This window comes from Hemitrygon akajei, chromosome 21, assembly GCF_048418815.1.
Source record: "Hemitrygon akajei chromosome 21, sHemAka1.3, whole genome shotgun sequence".
NCBI lineage: Eukaryota > Metazoa > Chordata > Chondrichthyes > Myliobatiformes > Dasyatidae > Hemitrygon > Hemitrygon akajei.
This window is the reverse complement of record NC_133144.1, coordinates 32,152,453-32,174,262: the sequence shown is the minus strand read 5'-3', so window position 1 is coordinate 32,174,262 and position 21,810 is coordinate 32,152,453. Positions and strand designations below refer to the sequence as shown.

Below are 21,810 nucleotides of genomic sequence, written 5' to 3'. Positions count from 1 at the left end.
CTATTACCCATTCTGGAATTCCACCCACCCTCTCCTTGAATTCTTCCAACTTCTGTAAAATAAGAAAATTTATGAATGTCACCCAAACCCTCTCATTACAGAAACACACACACACACACTGCCACTCTGGTCCCTTTTTGGCAGGCTACATTGCGAGCAGTCATTTGTTTGGGTGAGATGAAACGTGATTTATAAAAGAGGTTGGTCTTTTGACAGGCTGTAAACATAATGATCTCTTCAGCACTCAGCCAAGGCCAATATAAAGCAAGGTGTTAGTGGGGCAAATATTGTAGGAGTGGACAGGGTCAGAGTCGTCAGGCTTTTGCCCAACGCGATTAGGCGAGAAAAGACAAAGGCTCTGAGTTTCTAGTAAGCTTTTTCCCTCTCTTTGTCTATTGGTACATACCTAGTGTGGTGAGAATGTGTCCAGAGTTAGTGATATGTTCTTTGTGTGGGACATTGGGAACTCCGGGAGACCTCCAGTCTCCCTGATAACTACATCTGTACGAATTGCATTGAGCTCTAGTCTTTTAGAGACTATGTTAAATACTGGAGCTGCAGCTCAATGACCTTCAGCTCATATGGGAGAATAAGAACAGTGATAGGAGCTACAGGGAGGTAGTCTCCCCTAAGTTGTAGGTCCCCAGGTGTCTGAGAGGGAAAGAGAACAGTGCAGAGTAACCTTGTGGCTATTCCGCTCAATAATAAGTACTGCTTTGGATACTGTTGGAGGTGTGGCCTACCGGGGGAAGCCGCTGAGACCAGGCTCAAAGGGAAGGGGGTGAAGATTTATGCAGTAATGATAAGGAATTCCATAGTTAGGGGAGCAGACAGGAGATTTTACGGATGTGAAAGAGACACCTGGATGTTATGTTGCCTTCTAGAGTCAGGGATGACTCAGGTCAGGTTCACAGAATTTTAAAGGGGTGGGTGAGCAGCTGCAAGTTATGGCATATATTGGGTCCAATGACATGGGTAGGAAAAGGGGGGAGGTCCTGAAGAGAGAATATAGGGAGTTAGGTGGAAAGCTGGATTGCTGCCTGTGCCAAGTGCCAGTGAGAGTAAGAACAAGATGATTTGGCAGATGAATGTGGACTGAGGAATTGGTGCAGGGGACAGGGTTTCAGATTTCTGGATCATTGGGATCTCTTGTGAGGGAGGTATCTTCTTAAGTCCATCACCCTACTAGAGCATAAGCTGCCACAGCAGCTCACTGGGGTCTTTTGTCCTAGACCAGTCTTTCAAGTTGTCCCCAGGTGTCACCCATCTTCTTCCTCTCCCAGGGATGAAATCTTTGGAGCTACTTTTGGTGTTTCTGTAGCTTTGGGTTGCTTGCATCATACCCACCTCTCCTCTTTTCAAAGCTGGTTTTGGGACTGTCCGTGGTGGAGTTTGGGGAAGTAATGACCTGTATGAAAAGGATGGGTTACACCCGAATCCGAGGGGAACTAATATCTATGTGGGCAGTTTTGCTAGAACTGTCAGGGAGGCTTAAATTGACTTCGCAGGGGTGTTGGAACCAGAGTGATAGGGCTGAAGATGGGGCAGTTGGTATACAAGTAGATGCAATGTGTAATGAGTCTGAGGCTGAAAGATTATAGTTGGGAGCCTGACATCTAAGAATACACATTGTGTCAAAAGGGCATGCAGATTGGCAGAGGGGATTGGGAGGCTTGGTTAAATATGAAATCAAATTCTTGGAGGTGTGATATCAGAAAATGTAGAATCTTTGTGGGTAGAGTAAAGGAACTGATGGGAGTTAAATCTCTACCTCCAAACAGCAGCCAGGATGTGGGATACAAATTTCAATGGGAGATAGAAAAGCCATGAAAAAAGGGCAATGTTATAATTGTCATGGTGGATTTCAATAAGCAGTTAGCTTGGGAAAATCAGGTTGGTGCTGGATCCCAAGATAGGGAATTTGTAAAATGCCTATGAATTGGCTTTTTAGAGCAGCTTCTACAAGGATTCCACTGGGGGAAAGGAAATTCTGAATTGAGCGTTGTGTAATGAACAAGATTTGATTAGGGAGCTTAAGGCAAAGGAACACTTAGACAGTAATCATAATATGACTTGAATTTATCCTGCCGTTTGAGAGGAACAAGCTAATGTAAGATGTAACAGTACTGCAGTGGAGTAAAGAGAATTACAAAGGCATGAGAGAAGAGCTGGCCAAAGTTGATTGGAATGGCGCATGAGCAGGGATGGCTTAAGATGGCTGGAGTTTCTGGCAGCAATTCGGAAGGCACAGGATAAGTATATCCCAAAGATGGAGAAGTATTCTAAAGGGAGGATGACACAACCATAGCTACTAAGGTAAGAAACATAGAAAACCTACAGCACAATACAGGCCCTTCAGCCCAAAATGCTATGCTGAACATGTATTCACTTCAGAAATTACCTAGGGTTACCCATACCCCTTTATTTTTCTAAGCTCCATGTACCTATCCAAGAGTCTCTTAAAAGACAGTACTGTATCCAAGTTAAAGGCAACATGAAGGCAAAAGAGAGGGCACATAATATGGCAAATATTACTGGGAAGTTAGAGGATTGGGAAGCTTTTAAAAACCAACAGAAGGCAAATAAAAACACCATAAGGTGAGGAAAGATGAAATATGAAGATAACCTAGTCAGTAATATTAAAGAGGATATCAAAAGTTTATTTCAGATATTCTGCAAAAGGAGTAAGAGAGGAGTGAATGGATATCAAATCGCAAGAAAATGGCGCTGGAGTGACGGTATTGGTGTCAAAGAAATGGCAGGTGAACTTTAGTATTTTGTGTCAGTCCTCACTATGGAATATAAAGACAATATGCCAGAAATTCAAGAGCATTAGGGCAAAAGTGAGTGTAGTTATTATTACTAAGGAGAAGGTGCTTGGGAAGCTGAAGGTAGATAAGTCACCTGGACTAGATGGACTCCATCCCACAGTTCTGAAAGAGGTAGATGAAGAGATTGTGGGTGCATTAGTAATGATTTAGCAAGAATCACTAGATTCTGCAATGGTTCTGGAGGACTGGAAAATTGCAAATGTTTCTCCACTCTTTAAGAAGGGAGGGAGGCAGAAGAAAGGAAATTACAGGCCAGTTAGCCTGACTTCAGTGGTTGGGAAAATGTTGGAGTCCATTAATAAGGATGAGGTTTAGGGGTGTTTGGAGGCACATGATAAAATAGACTTGGTTTCCCCAAGTGGAAATCTTACCTAGTAAATCTGTTTAAATTCTTTGGGGGAAAGAAACCAGCAGGATAGACAAAGGAAAATCAATGGATTTTTTTAATTGGATTTTCTGAAGACCTTTGACGAGATGTTACACATTAACAAGATAGGAGCCCATGGTATTACAGGAAAGAGCCAGAGCATTGGCTGGCAGGAGGCAAAGGGTGAAAATAAAGGGGGCCTTTTCTTGTTGGCTGCCATTGATTAGAGGTGTTCTGTTGGGTTTGGTGTTGGGACTGCTTCTTTTCATGTTATATGTCACTGATCTTAATGACAGAGTTGATCGATTTGTGGCCACATTTAGGGACAATAAATAAGCAGGTGGAGGAACAGGTAGTGTTGAGGAAGCATGAATCTGCAGAAGGACTTAACAGACTGAGAGAATGGAAAAGAGATGGCAGATGGAATAGTGAAGTGTATTGTCATGCTCTTAGGTAGACGGAATAAAGGTGTAGACTATTTCTAAATGGGGAAAAAATTCCAAAAAAGCAGAGGTGCAAAGTGACTCAGGAGTTCTCATGCAGGATTCCCTAAAGGTTAACTTGCAGAATGGGTCTGTGGTTAGCATTTATTTCAAGAGGACTAGAATGTAAAAGTGAGAATGTAATGTGGAGGCTTTATAAAGCATTGGTCAGACAGCACTTGGAGTATTCTGAGCAGTTTTTGGCCCTCTAAATAAGAAAATATGTGCTGGCATCGGAGAGGGTACAAAGGAGGGCCATGAGAATGAATCTTGGTATGAAGGAGTTAATGTATGAGGATTGTTTGATGGCCCTGTGCCTGTACTTGTTGAGTTTAGAAGAATGGGGGGGGGGGGGGGGGGGGGGGAATCTCACTGAAATCTATTGAATATTGAAGAGCCTAGAATAGAGTGGATGTGTCCTATATTGTGTGAGTCTAGGACCAGAAGGCACAGCCTCAGAATAGAGGGATGTCCATTTAGAACAGAGATGAGGAATTAGTTTAGCCAGAGGGTAGTGAATCTGTGGAATTCATTGCCACAGATGGCTGTGGAGGCCAAGTCATTGGGTAAATTTAAAGCAGCAGTTGATATTTTCTTGATTAGCCAGGGCATCATAGGTTACAAACAGAAGTCAGGGGAATGGGGTTGAGAGGGATAATAAATCTGCCATGATGGAATGGTGGAGAAAATTTGATGGGCTGAATGGCCTAATTCTGCTCCTATGTCTTATGGTCTCATAAACTTTACTCTTTCCCTGGAGTCCCTCCTTTTCCTTAAAGTTCTTATAGAAAGTTTTTGAAGTTATCTTAAATTGAATTGCCAGTGATATTTCATGTACCTTCCCTCTTTCCCATCCAAGTTGTAAGAACTTTCTGTACTCTTTGTTTTTAGTATGTATTGGCATATCTTTTTTTTATGCATTTGGCCCTCCTTGTCTTTCAATGTTTTTTAGAGCTGCTTCTTTCACCTTTTACTTTCACTGGAGTAATATCAGGCCTGATCTCCCGCTACTCTTTCATTTTGCCTGCCATATTGAAAGCAGACCTCCCCTTTTCAAACTGTGATGTCTGGATCATTCCTCCATTAATTACCTTGAAAGTTGTCAGTATTAGCATTTACCAAAAATTCTCCCCTACTGAAGCTGTAACCACTCGCCTGGTTACGTTCTCTAACTCCAGTAAAAAGCACAGTTCAATTTAAATTCTGACCTCTGCAGTTTTCACACCAAGGTGATCTCAGTTCGCACTGAGGAAGTTGCAATCGCTCGCAACATAGTGCCATTGTTTTTACACCCCTCTCGGACGTGTCGACTACCTGCTCTACCTCCTGCCGATGGTGAAGGCCTGGCCCAGTTGTCCTGCCGTGTCTTTTTTTTCCCCATGGGTGCACTATAGAGTACTGTACCGACTTCTATCCTATCCGTTCCTTGGTCCTATTCTCGTGGTACTGCACCGTCCCGGGTCACTTCTCTATCAATATCTTCTGTTTTGCTCCAGGTTTTGTCCCTCCTTGCCATCTCTGCAATCTCGGTGCATTGATCTATTCCAAGTCTTCGGTTCCCTTGGTATTTTCTCGGGTGGAGCGTCCTGCCCAAGCCGAACCTCCCGCCCCATTTTTCAGTTCCCCTCTCCGGGGCATTGTCCTGTCCCGATCATTGCAACTATTCTCACGTCCCGGGTACGCTGCCCTCGCTCGGTCTCCTGGACCATTCTGGGTGTACTTCCCGTTCACAATCCTCGGAGTCGGAATCATCCAACGGAATAAAGTAACCTGAACCGATATTGCAGTATTTCAGATGTTAAGTGAAATGGATTTTTATGTAGGAAGGTGTCACGGGCCGCACATTGTTCAGATATATTCTGATTAAACATACTTATGCCAAATTCACTGCAGTATATTGTGAATTGTTTTTAAAATATTTTATATTTACTACTTTGTGTACAAGAAATCTGACGTGAAATGAGCACGGATCTGATAATAAACCCTATTCTTAAAACATTTTTTCTGACCGTTCCCAGTTTTATTCCCTTTTCCTCGGTCCTTCAGTAGTCGAACATTCAGTTCGTCTCTTTCACCCAGGTGCCAATAAATCCAGGTGCAGATTGTTCTTGTGTTAATCTTTCTGAATGCTTGTTGGTGGAAATCTGCTCGAGTTCTGAAAACCCCGCTCGGGACCGCGGCTCGTCCCGGCGCACGGTCCGTCTCCGCTCCCTCGTCCCGGTTCACCCGGAGCCCGGGAGCGCAGCGTGCGCTGATTGGTGGGTCTGTGATTGACAGGGGCGGCAGCTCGCCTCGCAGTTCTCGGGCCGCGTCTTGACCGGGATCGTCTGCTAGAGCGCACACCCGCCTGGGTCCTGTGCTCGCTCCCGCATACTCTTCCGCCATGAGCCCCTGCCGCCTGCTCGTCGCCCACCTGCTGTTGCTGTGGAGCCGCGGGTTCGCCGCCGGAGCCTCGGCGGAGCCCGCCGATTACGCGGACCCCTGTAAGGCGGGTGAGTGCTGGAGCTGGGGCGGGTGCAGGCTTGCTCCTCGTCAAGAGATAAAACTCGCGGGCAAGGAGCTGGGAAAGTTTGGGAACCTCCCAATGGTCAGTGGTCGGTCTGTGTCTGCGCTGGCGGGGTCTCGGTGCATGCAGTGAGGGTCTGACGGAGACCCGGCATCCTGGCCCCTCGCAACACGGTGCGAGCGTCTTATCGAATGAATGGGTTACGGTTCCAGTGTCTGAATTTGCTCATCATTGTGTCCACCACTGTGGCTCATTTCTTTTGTCATGTTTGTTGGTTCGACTTTTGCTATTTGCTCAGATTTGTTTCAAAACTTTAAATGAATCCAGGTAGGGAGTGAAATTCCGATAGGGAGCACCCACCATTCTCTGTGAGTTTCAAACAATGTACAGGAGGAACTCAGATGCTGCTAACCCGCTGAGTTCCTCCAGCAGATTGTTGCTTCAGAATCCCGTGCCGGAAAGTGATTAGGCGAAAGAACCTGGTGTTCAAGTTAGCATCTTGGATTGAGGAAAGGTGAGCTAAGAGAGGACGGGGGGAGTGGGGGAAAGTAAGTTGGGAGGAAAAGCTTGCCAATAAAGCTATGACCGACTAGTCAGGGTCAAGTAACTGAATTTCAGGGCAGGATGTTCCAGTAAGGGTGAAAGGCAAAATCGGCCGGTTTAGAAGCCAGAACCTTTTTCCCCAGGGTAGAAGTGACAAACACTGGAGAGTACAACTTTAAGCTGAGAGGGAAAAAGTTTCCAGGAGGTGTGTGGGACAAGTAGCTTACACAGAGGAACAACACCCTGCCAACCTTACACAGAGGAATGGTGGGTACTTGGAACACCCTGCCAAGGTGGCAGCAGATCAGATAGTGGCATTCAGGAGGCCTTTAGCTGGACCGATGAATGTCCAGGGGATGGATGGGTATGGATCAGGTGCAGCAGAAGATAATAGTTGAATTTGACATTGTGTTTGCTGAGAAATTAGATGCATATCATATTTTTTACTGAGTTAAGTATTGTATGTAATTAGTTTTGCTACAACAAGTGTATGGGACATTGGAAAAAAAGTTGAATTTCCCCATGGGGATGAATAAAGTATCTATCTATCTATCTATCTATCTATCTAAATCGTGGGCTGAAGGGTGTGTTCCCAGGCTGTACTTTTTGTGTTCTACAGCAAAACGAGGGAACCTAGGGTGATTCAGGTTTGATCAAGAAAAATAATGAAGTATATCACAAGTACAAACAGTTGGAATCCAGGAAGTCTCTTAAGAAACATAGCGTAGGCGAGGATATACAAACCAGAGGAGGGTAAAGGGAGGCCATTAAATATCCTGGTAAGATAAAGAGGATCCCAGGGTATTAAAGTATAGACTAGGCTGCTGGGTTACAGAATGACCTAACTGTAGAAGTCGAACTCTACTCAAAATTCACCCCTACATTTGAAATGCATTTTTCAAGATGATAAAGTGTTTTGTGGTATTCATTAATGACTGGATACATTGTATAGTTTAATTATGTGTAAATATCCCATAATATAAATGAGTTGCTGAAAGTGTATGTCGGTGATATGATATGGGTAACTGTAGAAAACAGATGTTTCCGATTTGTCAAAAAAAACTTTCCTTATGGGTGCTTTGTCAGGAATGGAACATTTGTGTAACCCTGGGACTAACTGTTTATCAGGAACAAGAGCCAAGTGTGGAAAGGATATGTTTCTTAGGGAAGAGAGAGGTGTAGTCTGTGTTTGGAGCCAGAGGATATAGGCAAGGTAGTAACTGTGGACTCTTAACTGTATTCACCAAGGAGAGGGATATGAAAGGTGGTAGGTTCAGGGAGGGCTACGTGGGTGATCTGGGACAAGTCAGTTTAAAGGAGGAGGAGGAGCTATTAAAGGGTGGTGTTGGTTTATTATTATAACAAGCTACAGTGAAAAGCTAATCTTGTTACCGTTCATATAGATCAGCTCATTACACGGAGCATTTAGCTAGCATAAGGTAAAACCAATAGCAGTGCAGAATGAAGTGTAAAGCTACAGAAAAAGTGTGGAGGCAGGTTGTGAGGCCAGGAGTCCATTTTATTGTACAAGATGTCTGTTCAAGGATTTGATAGCAGCGGAATAGAAGCTGTCCTTGAACCTGATGGCATGTGCTTTTCTACCCAATGGGAGAGTGGAGACTAGGCTGGGACTTTGTACTTACCGTTTCAGTGAGGCAGCAATAAGTATAAGAGTACACAGAGCGGACGCTGGTTCTCTGATGCTGAGCTCTGTCCGCAACTCTGCAGTTTCTTATGGTCGCATGCAGCCGTACCAAACTCTATTTCATCCAGTCAGAATACTTTCTATGGTGCATTGATAAAAATTGGTAAAAGTTAAGAGGACAGGGAAAACTTTATCCTCTGAGGAAGTAGAGGCATTGGTGAGCTTTCTTAGAAGAATTAAGACCTTTCCTTGGAATTTGAAGCTCTTAATCTCAACATCATTGACATAGACAGGAGCAAGTGCACCAGCCTCCTTTCTGAAGTTAATCATGATATAGAGCATAAAGCTTGAATAAGCTGTTTTGTTGACATTGAGGGAAGTGTTGTTATGACACCATGCACTAAACTCTCTATCTCCTGCATGTAATCTACTCATTGTAATTTGAGATACAGCCCACTACAGTGGTATCATCTGGAACTGCGTAGATGGAGTTGGGGCAGAGCCTGGCCAGGCAGGCACGAATGTACAAGGAGTGGAGTCAAGGCTGAGAACAGTCTAGGGGAACACCAGTGTTTAGAATAATTGTGGAAGTGTTGCTTCCTATCCTTACTGATTGCAGTTCGTTGGTCAGGAAGTCAAGGATCCATTTACAGAGGGAGGCATTGATTTCCGGGGTCCAGAGTTTGGTATAATAGTAGTGAAGGCAGAACTGTAGTCAGTGAATCTAGTTTGATGTCTAGATGCTCCAGAGATGAGTGTAAGGCCAGTCAGATGCATCTGCCACATCCCTGTTTCAGTGGTCGGCAAATTGCAGTGGGTCAAGGTTGTTTGGAAAGCCTGAGTTGATGCAACCCATGACCAGACTCTCAAAGCACTTCATGATGGTAGATATCAGAGGCACTGGGTGCAGTCCTCAAGGCACATTCTCTTGTTTTCTTGTGCACTAGGATGATAGTGGCCTTCTTAAAGCAAGAGAGAACCACAGCCTTAAGCAGGGAGATGTTAAAAATGTCTGCCAGTACCCCTGCCAGCTGATCTGTGCATAATCTAAGGTCACAGCCGCGACACTGTCCAGACACAATACTTTCCACAGATTCACCCTCCGGAAGACTGATCTTACATCTGTGACGGTGACTGTAGATTTAAGTGTTGTGGAGACTGTCAGGATGGGTGGTAACATACCTGTTCCTTCCTGTTCAAAACATGCATAGAATGTATTGCGCTCATCAGAAAGAGATATGCTGTTGTCAGCCATGTAGCCTGGCTTAATTTTGAAGCCTATTAAAGGAGTGAATCTCCTGGTTCATCCATAGATTTTGGTTTGGGAACATCTAGATTGCCCTCTTTGATACACAGTCCCCTACACACTTGCTGATGGTAGTGACATACTCATATAGGCTGGCAGCTGAGTCTTTGAATGTAGATCAGTCTACCAATCAAATTGGTTATGAGACCAGCACTGTATGACTTTCTGTACTGGCCCCTCTCATTTTAGCATCTTGAGTTTATTCCAGTTTGCTATTGGAAATAGCAGTTAGCGGGAGCCCAGACAGGGTTTTGCATCATCTTTAGCCACTGATGAGATGCCAGAAGACTCGAGGATAGTTAATATTCTTTATTTACTTAAAGTCAGCAAGGTTAAGCCAGGTATCTACGGCCTGGTGATCCTTAACCAGAGGAAGAGGAATTATTGCAAATAACTTAAGGGATAGGGGTATGTATGTTTGGCAAGGTAGGGACTGATCAGGGATAGTCAGCATGGTTTAATACTGTCTCATCAATTTGCGTAGGTTTTTTTGATTTATCAAATGATGTTGAGGGAGGCAAGGTGAGAGATGTTGTTTGTATGAACTTTCGTGACGTTTTGGTCAGTTAGTCTTGAAACTGTATGTTATAATTATGTGGTTTTTTTGGTCAGTTAGTCTTGGTCTGTCTTGTGTTTATGTGATATCATACTGGAGGAACATTGAATTTCCCCTTGGGGATGAATAAAGTATCTATCTATCTATCTATCTATCTATCTATCATTTGACCAGGTCCCATATAGTAGGTGAGTCCGGAAGATAAAAACACATGGGATCCAAAGCAATCTGGTTAATTGGATCCAAAATTGGCTTATAGTAGGGATGATTAGTAATGCTCCTCACTTCCTCCTGCCTTCCCAAAGGGTGGATTTGCTCTCTGGGTTTCACAGTGTCTGTTGTTACAGGAGCTCCTTGTTCAGCTGTGACATCTATCTGCATTTATTTCAGAGTTACAGAGGATGGAAGCAGACTGTCCCGCCCAACTTGTCTTTCCTGATATGGTGCCTTCTTTGCAGAGTCGTCCCTCAAAATCGTCTTGATGTGGAATTGTAGATTCTTTGTGGAAGGGAATCCGGAATAGACCAAATGGGGGTGTAGGTTCTTCCCACCTCTCTCTCCAAGCTTGCTCCTCTGCCACAACCTTCCTGGGTTTGCACTCACTCAGGTGGGGCTGGAGGTGGTACTCCTGGCTCTCCTTCACCCCTGTCCTTCCCACTTGCTAAGCTCAACCACCCTCCTCAGCTGGCGCCCTCCCTCTCCTCAGCACTCTGTATAATGGCATCCATGATGTCCCTACATAACGTCTGCTGTAGGGAGAGTAGTCCCACTTTCCGCACTCTCATAGCGACATGCAAGATGCTGGAGGAACTCAGCAGGATCTATGGAGATGAATAGATCGTTGACATTTCAAGCTGAGACCCTTGTTCAGGATTGAGAAGGGAGAAAATGCCAGAATAAAAAGGTGAGGGGAGGGGAAGGGGGCTGGCTTGGACAGTGATGAGAGAAGCCAGGTGGGTGGAAAGGCCAAGGGCTGGAGAAGAAGGAATCTGATAGGTAAGGAGAATTGACCATAAGCGAAAGGGAAGGGGGAGGGAACCCAGGGGGAAGTAATAGGCAGATGACAGGAGGTAAAAGTTCAGACTGGGGGAGTTTTGTTTTACAGAGAGAGTGATGATTGCCTGGAACATGTTGTTGGGGGAGATGGTTCCCTAAAGGTTAACTTGCAGGTTGAGTTGGTGATGAGCAAAGCCAAATGCAATGTTAACATTCATTTCCAGAGTACAAGACTATAAAAACATATTGAGCTTTGTAAGGCATTGGTCAGACCACATTTGGAGTATGATGAGCGGTTTTGGGCCTCCATGTCTAAGAAAGGATGTGCTGGCATTGGAGAGGGTCCAGACAAGGTTCACAAGAATGATCCCAGGAATGACGGGATCACGTGAGCTGTGTTGTTGAATGGTGGGGGGGGGGAGGAACAGCATAAAGTGATGTCACCGTGGAGAGGTGGAGTCTGTGGTAGTCCATCAGGGGTTGGTTTCATGTGGAGCCACTTGTTCAGCAGGGAGCATGTTGTCTCCCTCCTCCCATGCATTTACAGCTGTGCTCCTGGCCAGTTTTGCTCTCAGCTAGCCTGCCCTGTCCGCTCCACCCGATCAACTGTGGGGTTGGGTGCCCTTGGGCAAAGCAGAGACATGTCTGCTTTCCCCCATTCAGAATCCTGTCCCACTCAAAATAATATGGCCTCATAAAGATTGCAAAGATTCCAGGAGATGCTTGCTTTTACCTCCACCGCTCCATAAACAACTGCTCCAGTCAAAGTGACTAGTGTTGATCAGTCAAGCAAAAGAGATGGGTTCTCTGGGCTCATGTAGCATCAGTCTGTTCAGTAGGGTGGCAAGATTCTGAGGGAAGAGATTGTGACGTAATTACTTTTAAAATTCGGCAGTGCAATTTCGAACCATGTACAGATTGCAGAAGAGGTGCTGCTTTCCGTCTTGAGGTAAATGAGGATGCATAAATCTCCATCCCTGATAAGGTGTTCCCTCAAACCTTGTGGGACGCTAGTGCCGAATTGGCAGGAGCCCTTGCATTGGTTTTTAAAACATCTTCAGGGGATGATTCGAGGATAGTTAATTTTGTTCTGTTGTTCAAGGAAGGCTCTAAGAATAAGATGGGAAATTAAAGGCTGGTAGTGGGTATATTATTTGTAGCTATTCTAAGGACTGGATGTATAAATATTTGGATAGACAGGGAATGATTAGGGATAGACCAGCATGCTTAACTGATCTTAGTTTTTTCAGGAAGTTACCAGGAACATTAATGAAGGAAAGTCAGCGGATATTGTCTACATGGACCTTAGCAAGGCCTTTGAGAAAGTCTCACTTGGGAAGTTGATCAAGTAAATTCAGTCACTTGCCATTCATGATGAGGTAAATTGGATTTGAGATAGGCTTCATGGGATAAGCCAGAGAGTGTTAGTAGATAGTTGCCTCTCTGACTGGAGGCTAATGACTAATGGTGTGTCAAAGGGGTCAGTGCTGAGTCTGTTGTTGTTCGTCATCTGTATCAACGATCTGCATGATAATGTGGGAAAATGGATCAACAAATTTTTGGATGAAACCAAGATAGTGGTGTAGTGAACAGCGAGCAAGGAGATCAAAGCTTGCAGGATCAAGACCAGCTGGAAAAATGGGCAGAAAAATGCCAGATGGAATTTAAAGCAGACATGTGTGAGCATTTGCACTTTGGGAGGACAAACCAGAGTAGGGCTTAGTGTTAATAGTAGGGTACGGAGGAGTGCAGTAGAACAGAGGGATCTGGGAATACAGATCCTTGAAAGTGTGTCACAGGTAGATGGGGTTGTAAAGAGAGCTTTTGATACATTGGCCTTCATTAATCAAGGTACTGAGTACAGGAGTTGGAATGTTATGTTGAAGTTGTATAAGACATTGGTGAGGCCTAATTTGGAGTATTGAGTGCAGTTCAAGAAACCGACCTATAGGAAATGTGTCAAGATTGAAAGAATGCAGAGCAATTTTACAAGGATTTTGCTGGGACTTGAGGAGCTGAATTATAGGGAAAGGTTGGATAGGTTAGGACTTTATTCCCTGGAGTGAAGGAAAATGAGGGGTGATTTGATAGAGATATATAGAATTATGAGGGGTGTGGATAGGGTAAATTTGAACAAGCTTTTTCCCCTGAGTTTGGGTGAGACTAGAACTGGAGGTCGTGTGTTAACAGTGAAGGGTGAAATGTTTAAGGGCTAAATGAGGGGGAACTTCTTCGCACAGAGGGTGGTGAGAGTATAGAAGGTGCTGCAAGTGATGGGTGTGCACTTGACTTCAACTTTTAAGAGCAACTTGGATAAGTGGGTGGATGGAAGAGGTCTGGAGGGCTGTGGTCCAGGTGCGGGTTGATGGGACCAGGCTAAATAACAGTTCAGCATGGACTAGATGGGCCAAAGGGCCTGTTTCTGTGCTGTAGTGTTTTATGACTATAATTCCTTGTTGAATGGGGAGGGTGAAATCTGCTGGTTGGGCATTGGAGGGTGGGGTTTGTGAAGCTGTGGAGAATGCCCCTGTGGAAGGATTGGGTACAAGTGTTGTGAATGAAGGATTGGAGAAACATCATGTGCATCTAAGGTCCACTCCTGTGTCCTGAAATTGAAGATGCGTATTGCATACTGATGCATTCAGGGGACCTACTCTGAATCTAACAGCCAATGAAACCAAGCCATGCTGCCTCATTCTGCTATCTCTTTGACTTTTCACTCATCTTCAAATCAGTCTGCCCTTTCACTTGGTTGTCGAGTCTGCCTTCCACACTGTTTAATGTGTTGTCTGCTATGGTGCTATCTGCACCTTGGATATCTTGCCCACCATTTTGCTGTATCATTAAAAGCAGTGGGATAGCATTGTCACTCCCCCCACCCCCCACTTCAGAGACACTGACCTCTACTGCTTAATTTAATTTTCTGTCCACATTGTTAACTTGTCTTCATTTCAAAAGGCTGCAATCTTTGTTAACAATCTCCTATGGTGACCCTTACTGAAGACCTTCAGGATTCCATACAATTGCTTCCTTGGACAGTTTCCACCTTGCTACTTAGTTCTGCAGAAATTAAATTAGATTTATTCAATACAACCTTATTTCACAAATTCATTAAGCTTTCTTATTCCGCATAGCATTACATAAATGCTCACTACTTCCTCTAGTTATTTATGTGAATAACATACAATAATTTCTAGCTAAAGTATGTGATTTTTGATCTGAAAGGTGTGAGAGCCAGTGGCCAGAATTTAAAGGAATAATATGGAATGTGTAAAACAAACATTCTTAAAAGTGCAACCACGAGGGAGGAGAACTGGTTTGTGTGTGGCTGACAGGGGCAAGTAAATTGTTTTAAATCCAAGTATTTAATACAAGTTGCTACAAGTAACAATAGCCCGAGGATTGGAAGCATCTTAGCACCCAACAAAGGAGCATTAAGAAATTGATAAGGTAAAGGAAGAGTCAATTGGTAAGAAGCAAAACAGATTGCACAGTTCCTATACATAAATTAGAAAAATTGTGGAGGGTGCTGCCCCAGTTCACCTATCACATATATGTCAAACTCAAGGCCCGCGGGCCAAATCTGGCCCGCGGTGGAATTATCTTTGGCCCGCGAGATAATATCTAATTACTATTAAAGCTGGCCCCAGTAATCGAAGCGCCTATGGCGTATGATATGGCTAATGCTGAGTTTATTCAGGTACCAGGTTTTCAGGGTTTTTAGTGTTTATTCGGCAGTCTTGCTCGGCAGTCTTCTTCATAAGAAACGGAATTTGTAAAGTGAGACACTTTGTAGTTATAGCAGAGACTGAGACACATGAGAGCAGGCTGAAAAAACGGAGGCAACGAAAGCTGCGTTCGCACGCGTCCGACTGATCCGGCCCGCATGAAGCTGCATTTTGCTCAATCCGGCCCGTGACCTAAAATGAGTTTGACACCCCTGACCTATCACCTACCACCTACCACCTTGTCCTTCTTCCTCCTCTTCCCCCTCCACCTTTCTCCTCTGACTTCTCCTCTTCCTTTCTCATCCCTCACGTTGTGAAATGGTTGTAAGAAATAAAGATACTAATTCTAAAATGAAATTAGCATTTAAATGTATTGGAGAGGTTGGTGAACTGAAAGCCAATCACTCTAAGGACTCAGTGACTTGAAGGAGATGGTGGATACTGTGTTTATCTTCTTAATAGGGCTTGTCTCTATAGATTGTGGAATGGTTTCTGTAGTTGAGGGGACAAGTGTGCTGATACAAAACTAGACAGGGTTCTGAATACAGAGGAGACGACTAGGAGGCTTCAAAAAGCTGTGAAGCAACACACACACAACGCTGGAGGAGATCAGCATCTATGGAAAGAGTAAAAAGTCAACATTTCAGGCTGAAACTCTTCATCGGGATGAGAAAGGAAGAAGTCGTCAGAGTAAGAAAGCGGAGGAGGGAAGAGAAGGTGGCAGGTGATAGATGAATCCGGGGGAGGGGTGAAGAGCTGGGAAGTTGATTGGTGAAAGAGATGAAGGGCTGGAGAGGGGGAAATGTGATCGGAGAGGACTGAGGTCATGGAAGAAAGGGAAGAGGGAGCAACACCAAAGGGAGGTGATTGCCAGGTAAGGAGATGAGCTGAGAGAGGGAAACATGAATGGGGAATGATGAAGAGGGGTCACTTATTGGAAGTTGGAGAAATTGATGTTCATGCCATCAGATTGGAGGCTACACAGACAGAATATAAGGTGTTGCTCCAACCTGAGTATGCCCACATCACGGCAGTAGAGGAGGACATGGACTGATACGTCAGAATGGGAAGTAGAATTGAGATGGATGGCCACTGGTAGATCCCATTTTTTCTGACAGACAGAGCATAGGTGTTCAGCGAAGCCATCTCCTAATCCACATTGGGATATACAGGAGGCCACACTGTACAGTTGGATATAGTAGATGACCCCCAACAGACTCTCAGGTGAAGTGTTGTCTCACCTGGGTAGACTGGGGACCTAAATGGTTGTGAGGGAGGAGGTGTAGGAGCAGGTGTGGCACTTGTTCCACTTGCAAGGCTAAGTACCAGGAGCGAGATCAGTGGGGAGGGATGAATGGACAAGGGAATCGTGTAGGGAGCAATCCCTGCAGAAAGTGGGGGGGGGGGTGGGTTGGGGTGGGAGTGGGATCCCGTCGGAGATGGTAGAAGTTACGGAGAATTATGTGCTGGATACAAAGGGTGGTAGGTGAGGATAAGAGGAGCCCCATCCCTGGTGTGAGGGCAGATGCGCACAAAATGGAATGGATGTGTGTGAGGGCATCTATGATAGTGGAGGAAGGGAAGCCCCTTTCTTTGAAGGAGGAGGACTTCTCAATAGCTCTGGGATGAAAAGTCTCGTCCTGAGAACAGATGTGGTGGAGGTGAAGGAACTGAGAGAAAGGGATGGCATCTTTACAAGTGACATAATGGGGAGAGGTACTGTATAGGCCAGATAGCTGTGAGAGTCAGTAGGTTTATAAAATATATCAATAGATAGACTGTTTCTAGTGATGGAGGCAGAAGGATCAACAAAGGGGAGGGAGGAAATGGACCAAGTAAATTTTAGGGCAGGGTGGAGGTTGGAGGCAAAGTTGATGAAATCAGTGAGCTCAACATGGGTGCAGGAAGCAGCACCAATGCAGTCATCGTTGTAGTGTAAGGAGATTTGGGGAGCGATGCAGGTGTTAGCTTGGAACATGGGGTGTTCCATGTAGCCGAGGAAAAGGGATGTGGACAGGGTGAGTGAGTGATGGGCAGCTTCATGGCAAAGGAGTAAAAGGTTATCATACGCTTTGGTATTCAAAACAGAACAGAGTATTTTTTAAGTGATAAGAAACTGGGACATCTGCGTTACCCGAGCACAAGTCGCTAAAAGACAATCTGCGGGTTTCAACAAATAATTGTGAGACAAATGGTGTGTTAGCCTTTTTAGAGGATTTGTTTAAAGTGGTATTGTGTAGCTACCAGACCATAATGTGAGTCTTACTACATACAAAGAATATACTTGGCATTGAGGGGTGCACTGAAGGTTAGCCAGAGTGGTTCAAGGATTGATACGTTTTTGCCAGATGAGGTGAGATTGTATGAACTAGGCCTACATTCTATAACGTTTAGTAGAATGAGAAATAATATTGAAATCTACAAAAATCTTTGCAGCCTTTCGAAAGGGAGCAGAGGTTTGCGAGAATGCTGCCTGGATGAGAGAGCATTATCTTATGAGGATAGTTTGAGCGAGCCAGGGCTTTTCTCTTTGGAGCAAAGGAGAATGAGAGATGTAATGATAAAGGTGTATAAGATGATAAGAGGCATAGAATGAACAGCCAGAGACTTTTTTTCTAGAGCAGAAATGGCTAATACATGGCGGCATAATTTTAAGATAACTGATGGAAAATATAGTGGGGGGGGGGTAATGTCAGAGGTAGGTTTTTTCATACAGAGTGGTGGGTGTGCAGGTCATGCTACCAGGGGTGATATTAGAGGCCTGTACATTAGGGACATTTAAGGGATAGGCACATGGATGATAGAAAAATTAGGTTAAAAGTTTAGGTGAAGAGGTTGGCATAACATTGTGGGCCGAAATTATTGTACCGTACTGTTCTATGTTCTGCACTCAGTTGCCTCTTTATTAGGTACACCTGCTTGTTAATGCAAATATCTAATCAGCAAATCATATGACAGCAACTCAATGCAGAAAAGCATGCAGGCATGGTCAAGAAGTTCATTTGTTCAGAATAAGGAAGAAAAGTGATCCAAGTGACTTTGACCACGGAATGATTGTTGGTGCCAGGTGGGGTGGATTGAGTATCTCAGAATCTGCTGATCTCCTGGGATTTTTACGTGCAACAGTCTCTAGAATTTACAGAGAATGTTGCAAAAATAAAAAAAAAACATCCAGTGAACTGTAGTTCTGGGGGTGAAGATGTCTTGTTAATGAGGGAGGTCAGAGAATGACCAGATTGATTCAAGCTGCAGGAAGACGACCGTAAAGGCTGATTTATACTTCCGCGTCAAATGAACTCTGTAGGTACGGCGTAGCTACATAACCTACACTGTACCCTACTCCCTACCCTTATGCCATAGCCTAACGCGCACCTCTCCAAAAATGTAACTACGCGTCACGGCGACGCAGACAGCAACAACGGTGATTGGTCGGCTTGGTAGCATCGCATTTCCTCCTGTCTGTAGGCATGCTGTGCATACACTGATGCGAAATAAATGTTTGGAGACGATGAACCAAATCGTCAAATCTGCCTGCTGACATTCGAAGATATTTGAAATGCATTTCTTCGTCCATGTCCCTGTGGCCAGACAAGCACAGAAAATTCACCCTCCTTCTGCCTCAGTCCATTCAATGGTCGTACACACCATCTCCGACGTCTCTTCTCTTTCCTGTGTTGCAGTAGTTCCAATAAAAGTAACCCTTATTCAACATTTATTAGCTCCAACTCAGTCACCATTGTACACGAAGAAACCCTACACAGTGGCATAGAAACCCCAGCGCCAACTGGCGTTTTGGCGGTGAATTGCAGAGCGACAAAAACACACCAACGCACAGGTATATTGCTGCTCACAACAGCGCAGGCCACTTACGAAGGCTGTGGCTTAGGCTGCTACGCAGAAGTATAAATCAGCCTTGACTCAGATAACCACATGTTACAACAGTGGTGTGCTGAAGAATGTATAACATGTTGAACCTTGAAGTGGATGAGCTACAGCAGCAGAAGACTGTACCGAGTTTGACTCCTGTACCTAATAAAGTGGTCATTGAGTGTGGAGGAGGGGGGTTACCCTTGGTTGAAACCTCGGAACTGCGGAAGAACTCACCCAATTCAGTAGCATCTGTGGATTGAGAAACCAGTCAATATTCATGGTCAACAGCTCTGCCTCAGAACTAGGGTGGACGATGGGAGTGAAGTGGTTAAAGTTTTCAATGCAGAGCTGCCAGACAAAAGACCCTGTGGAGATGGGTTAAAACAGATCAGATAAGGAACATGAACACTGACCCTTAGTAAGGCATTCAAAAGTAAAGTAGTGAGAAAGGACTATCAGCATAATAATGAGAAACAATGCAAAAGCAGTTTACCTGGCGCTGGAGAATTCAGTGTTTATTCCTGGAGGCTACAAGAAGATTGTTCCTTCATTTTATGTTGGGCCTCACTGGGGAGGCAGGGAAGGCCACAGAAATATTGGAAAATTAGAGGCATCTCCCTAGAGATGGTCTGAGAATAAAGTACTGTGAAGAGAGTCCTCCACTTTAGGGAATTTTATATTGTTTACCACAGAGGACTACGGAGCATCAGTAATCACATTCATTTGAAAGCTGTAGAGAAATATCTGGATGTCAGTGGAATGGAGGACCATCAGGGTGATCTTTGACTCCTACAGCATGGCAACAAACCCTCCATCCCATTTAGTCTGTGCCGAACCATTACTCTACCCCGTCCCATCAACCTGCACTTGAGCCATAGCTCTCCATACCCCTCCTGTCCATCCAAACTTCCCTAAAGTGTTGAAATTGAACCAGTATCCAACACTTCCACTGGTAGCTCATTCCCAAATTTTCACGACCCTTTGAGTGATGAAGTCCCCCTTCATGTTCCTCTTCCACATTTCACCTTTCACCCTTAACCCATGGCTTCCAGTTCTAGTCTCACCAGTCCTCAGTGGAAAAGGCCTGCTTGCATTTACCCTATCACCTGTAACTTTGATGAATAGCAGAGTGGACTTGGGCAAAATGGACAACCAGTTCCCAGGTTCTTGTTCTAAACAGGCATTTCCTGATCAGGAACAGGTTAAAGGATACAGCTGAGGTATCTACGATGTACTTCACATTCCCTTGGGGTGATATCAAAGAGCACCACAGGACTTATTATTCTTTGGTTCTTTATATTTTTCGGCATATTATTTGCTTTAATTTCAGTGAATTCCAGTCTTTGATATATTATTCATTTCTTTGAATGCTATATTTTCTCCACTTTTAGTAAGAAACCTGAACAAAAGTGGTTCATAGCATCAGTAAAAGATGTAACATTTGGACCATCACATACATGTGAGCTCTCTGGAAGAGCTGTTGTGTGTTTGGCCCTTTTCAAGTCTTTTGCACCTACTCCTAGAAGTTCTCGGGTACCTGTGGCCTCCATTTTTTGAACTTGTTTGCTGTTTTCTTATTTTAATTTGCATCCCTATTGAGATGAGGTCTAAGGCATGTTTACCCTTTCTCAGTTGAAACAGTTAAGTAGAAACAGAAATGCTGGAAATACTCAATAGGTTAGGCTGCATCTGGGGTAGGAGAAACAGACGAAGTTTCTGGTGAAAGGCTCATCAGAACTGGGAAGATAAAATAAACGTAAAGCTCAGAGATGGTAGAGGAGGGGATGTCTTTGATAAGAGTAAAACTAGAACGACCGTGGGAATAAACTGAACAGGTTATACGGTCAATATGTGAATGAGAGCAGTTTGAGAGTGAGAACAAGCCCTGGCAGACCCATTGTTACAGCTTGCTCTTGCTCTGTAAGTATTTCTTCTGCCCTATTTTTCCCTCTAGTTCAGTCCTTTCTCACTTTACCTATGATACTTTTGATGCCTTCTGCCACTTTACCCATTTCCAGTCCTCTTGTCCCAACAGACTAATCCTCACCGTGGACCTACATTCTCTTTACACCTCATTCCCACATCAGGATGGTCTGAGGGACCTCTGCTTCCTCCTGTAGAGTGTCCCGACCAGTTCTCTACCACCAACACCTTCAATGGCATGGCTGAACTTGTTCTGATATTGAACAACTTCTTCAACTCTACTCGCTACCTTCACATCAAAGGTGTAGCTGTGGCTTTCATGAGGGTTCAACTCACATCGGTCATTTTGTGCAAAGCGTGGAACAGTCTTTGATTCAATCCTACCCATGCCCACTCCTTCAGCTTCCTCTTCAGAACATTGATGACAACATTGGTGTTGCTTCCTGCATTCCTAAGGAACTCAATGACTTAATCACATTCACAACCAATTCTCACCCTGCCCTCATCTTCACATGATCAATCTCTGACTCTTACCTTCATTCTCAGTGCCTGGTCTCTATCTCAAGGGCAGGCTAACCACTTACCATCCATTTATGACTGACTCCCACAACTATTTTAACTTCTATCCACCCTGCTCCCTGTTAGGATTCCATTACATTCTCCCAGTTCCTCCATTGAATTTTCTGCGATGATGAGCCTACCTACACAGGTGCCTGTGAATTGTCTTCTTCCCTTCTACCGTTGTTAATGAAGACCCTGGCTGTATCTCATTCCCTTCTCACAGCTTAGCTCTACCCTCTCTCTTCAGGAACTTAACAAGTATACAATTCCTCTGCTTTACCTTCCATCTAATCCCTCCTCCCCCACGTTCACGGATTATTATCTTGAATTTCTGCCACTTTCTAAGAGATTCCACCATTAGACACATCTTTTCCTCTCCTCCCCATTCGACATTTCACAAGAACCAGTTCCTTCACAACTCCCTGATCGACCCTTCTGCTCCTGTTTCCCTCTTTATGGCATGCTCTCTTGCCTCTGCAGGCAATGCAACACTTGG

At 44.4% G+C, this 21,810-nt stretch overlaps 1 protein-coding gene across 2 annotated transcripts in view; it reads left to right on the top strand.

Moving 5' to 3' along the window:
- Positions 1–5,985: 5,985 nt before the first annotated feature.
- LOC140714193 (tolloid-like protein 2) overlaps positions 5,986–21,810 on the top strand; it is a 105,065-nt gene continuing 89,240 nt past the window's right edge. For both annotated transcript variants that reach the window (XM_073025102.1, XM_073025101.1), the window contains exon 1: positions 5,986–6,172. In XM_073025102.1, the coding sequence (XP_072881203.1) occupies positions 6,064–6,172 (109 nt within the window). In that variant the 5' untranslated portion in view covers positions 5,986–6,063. The remainder of the gene's footprint in view (positions 6,173–21,810) is intronic.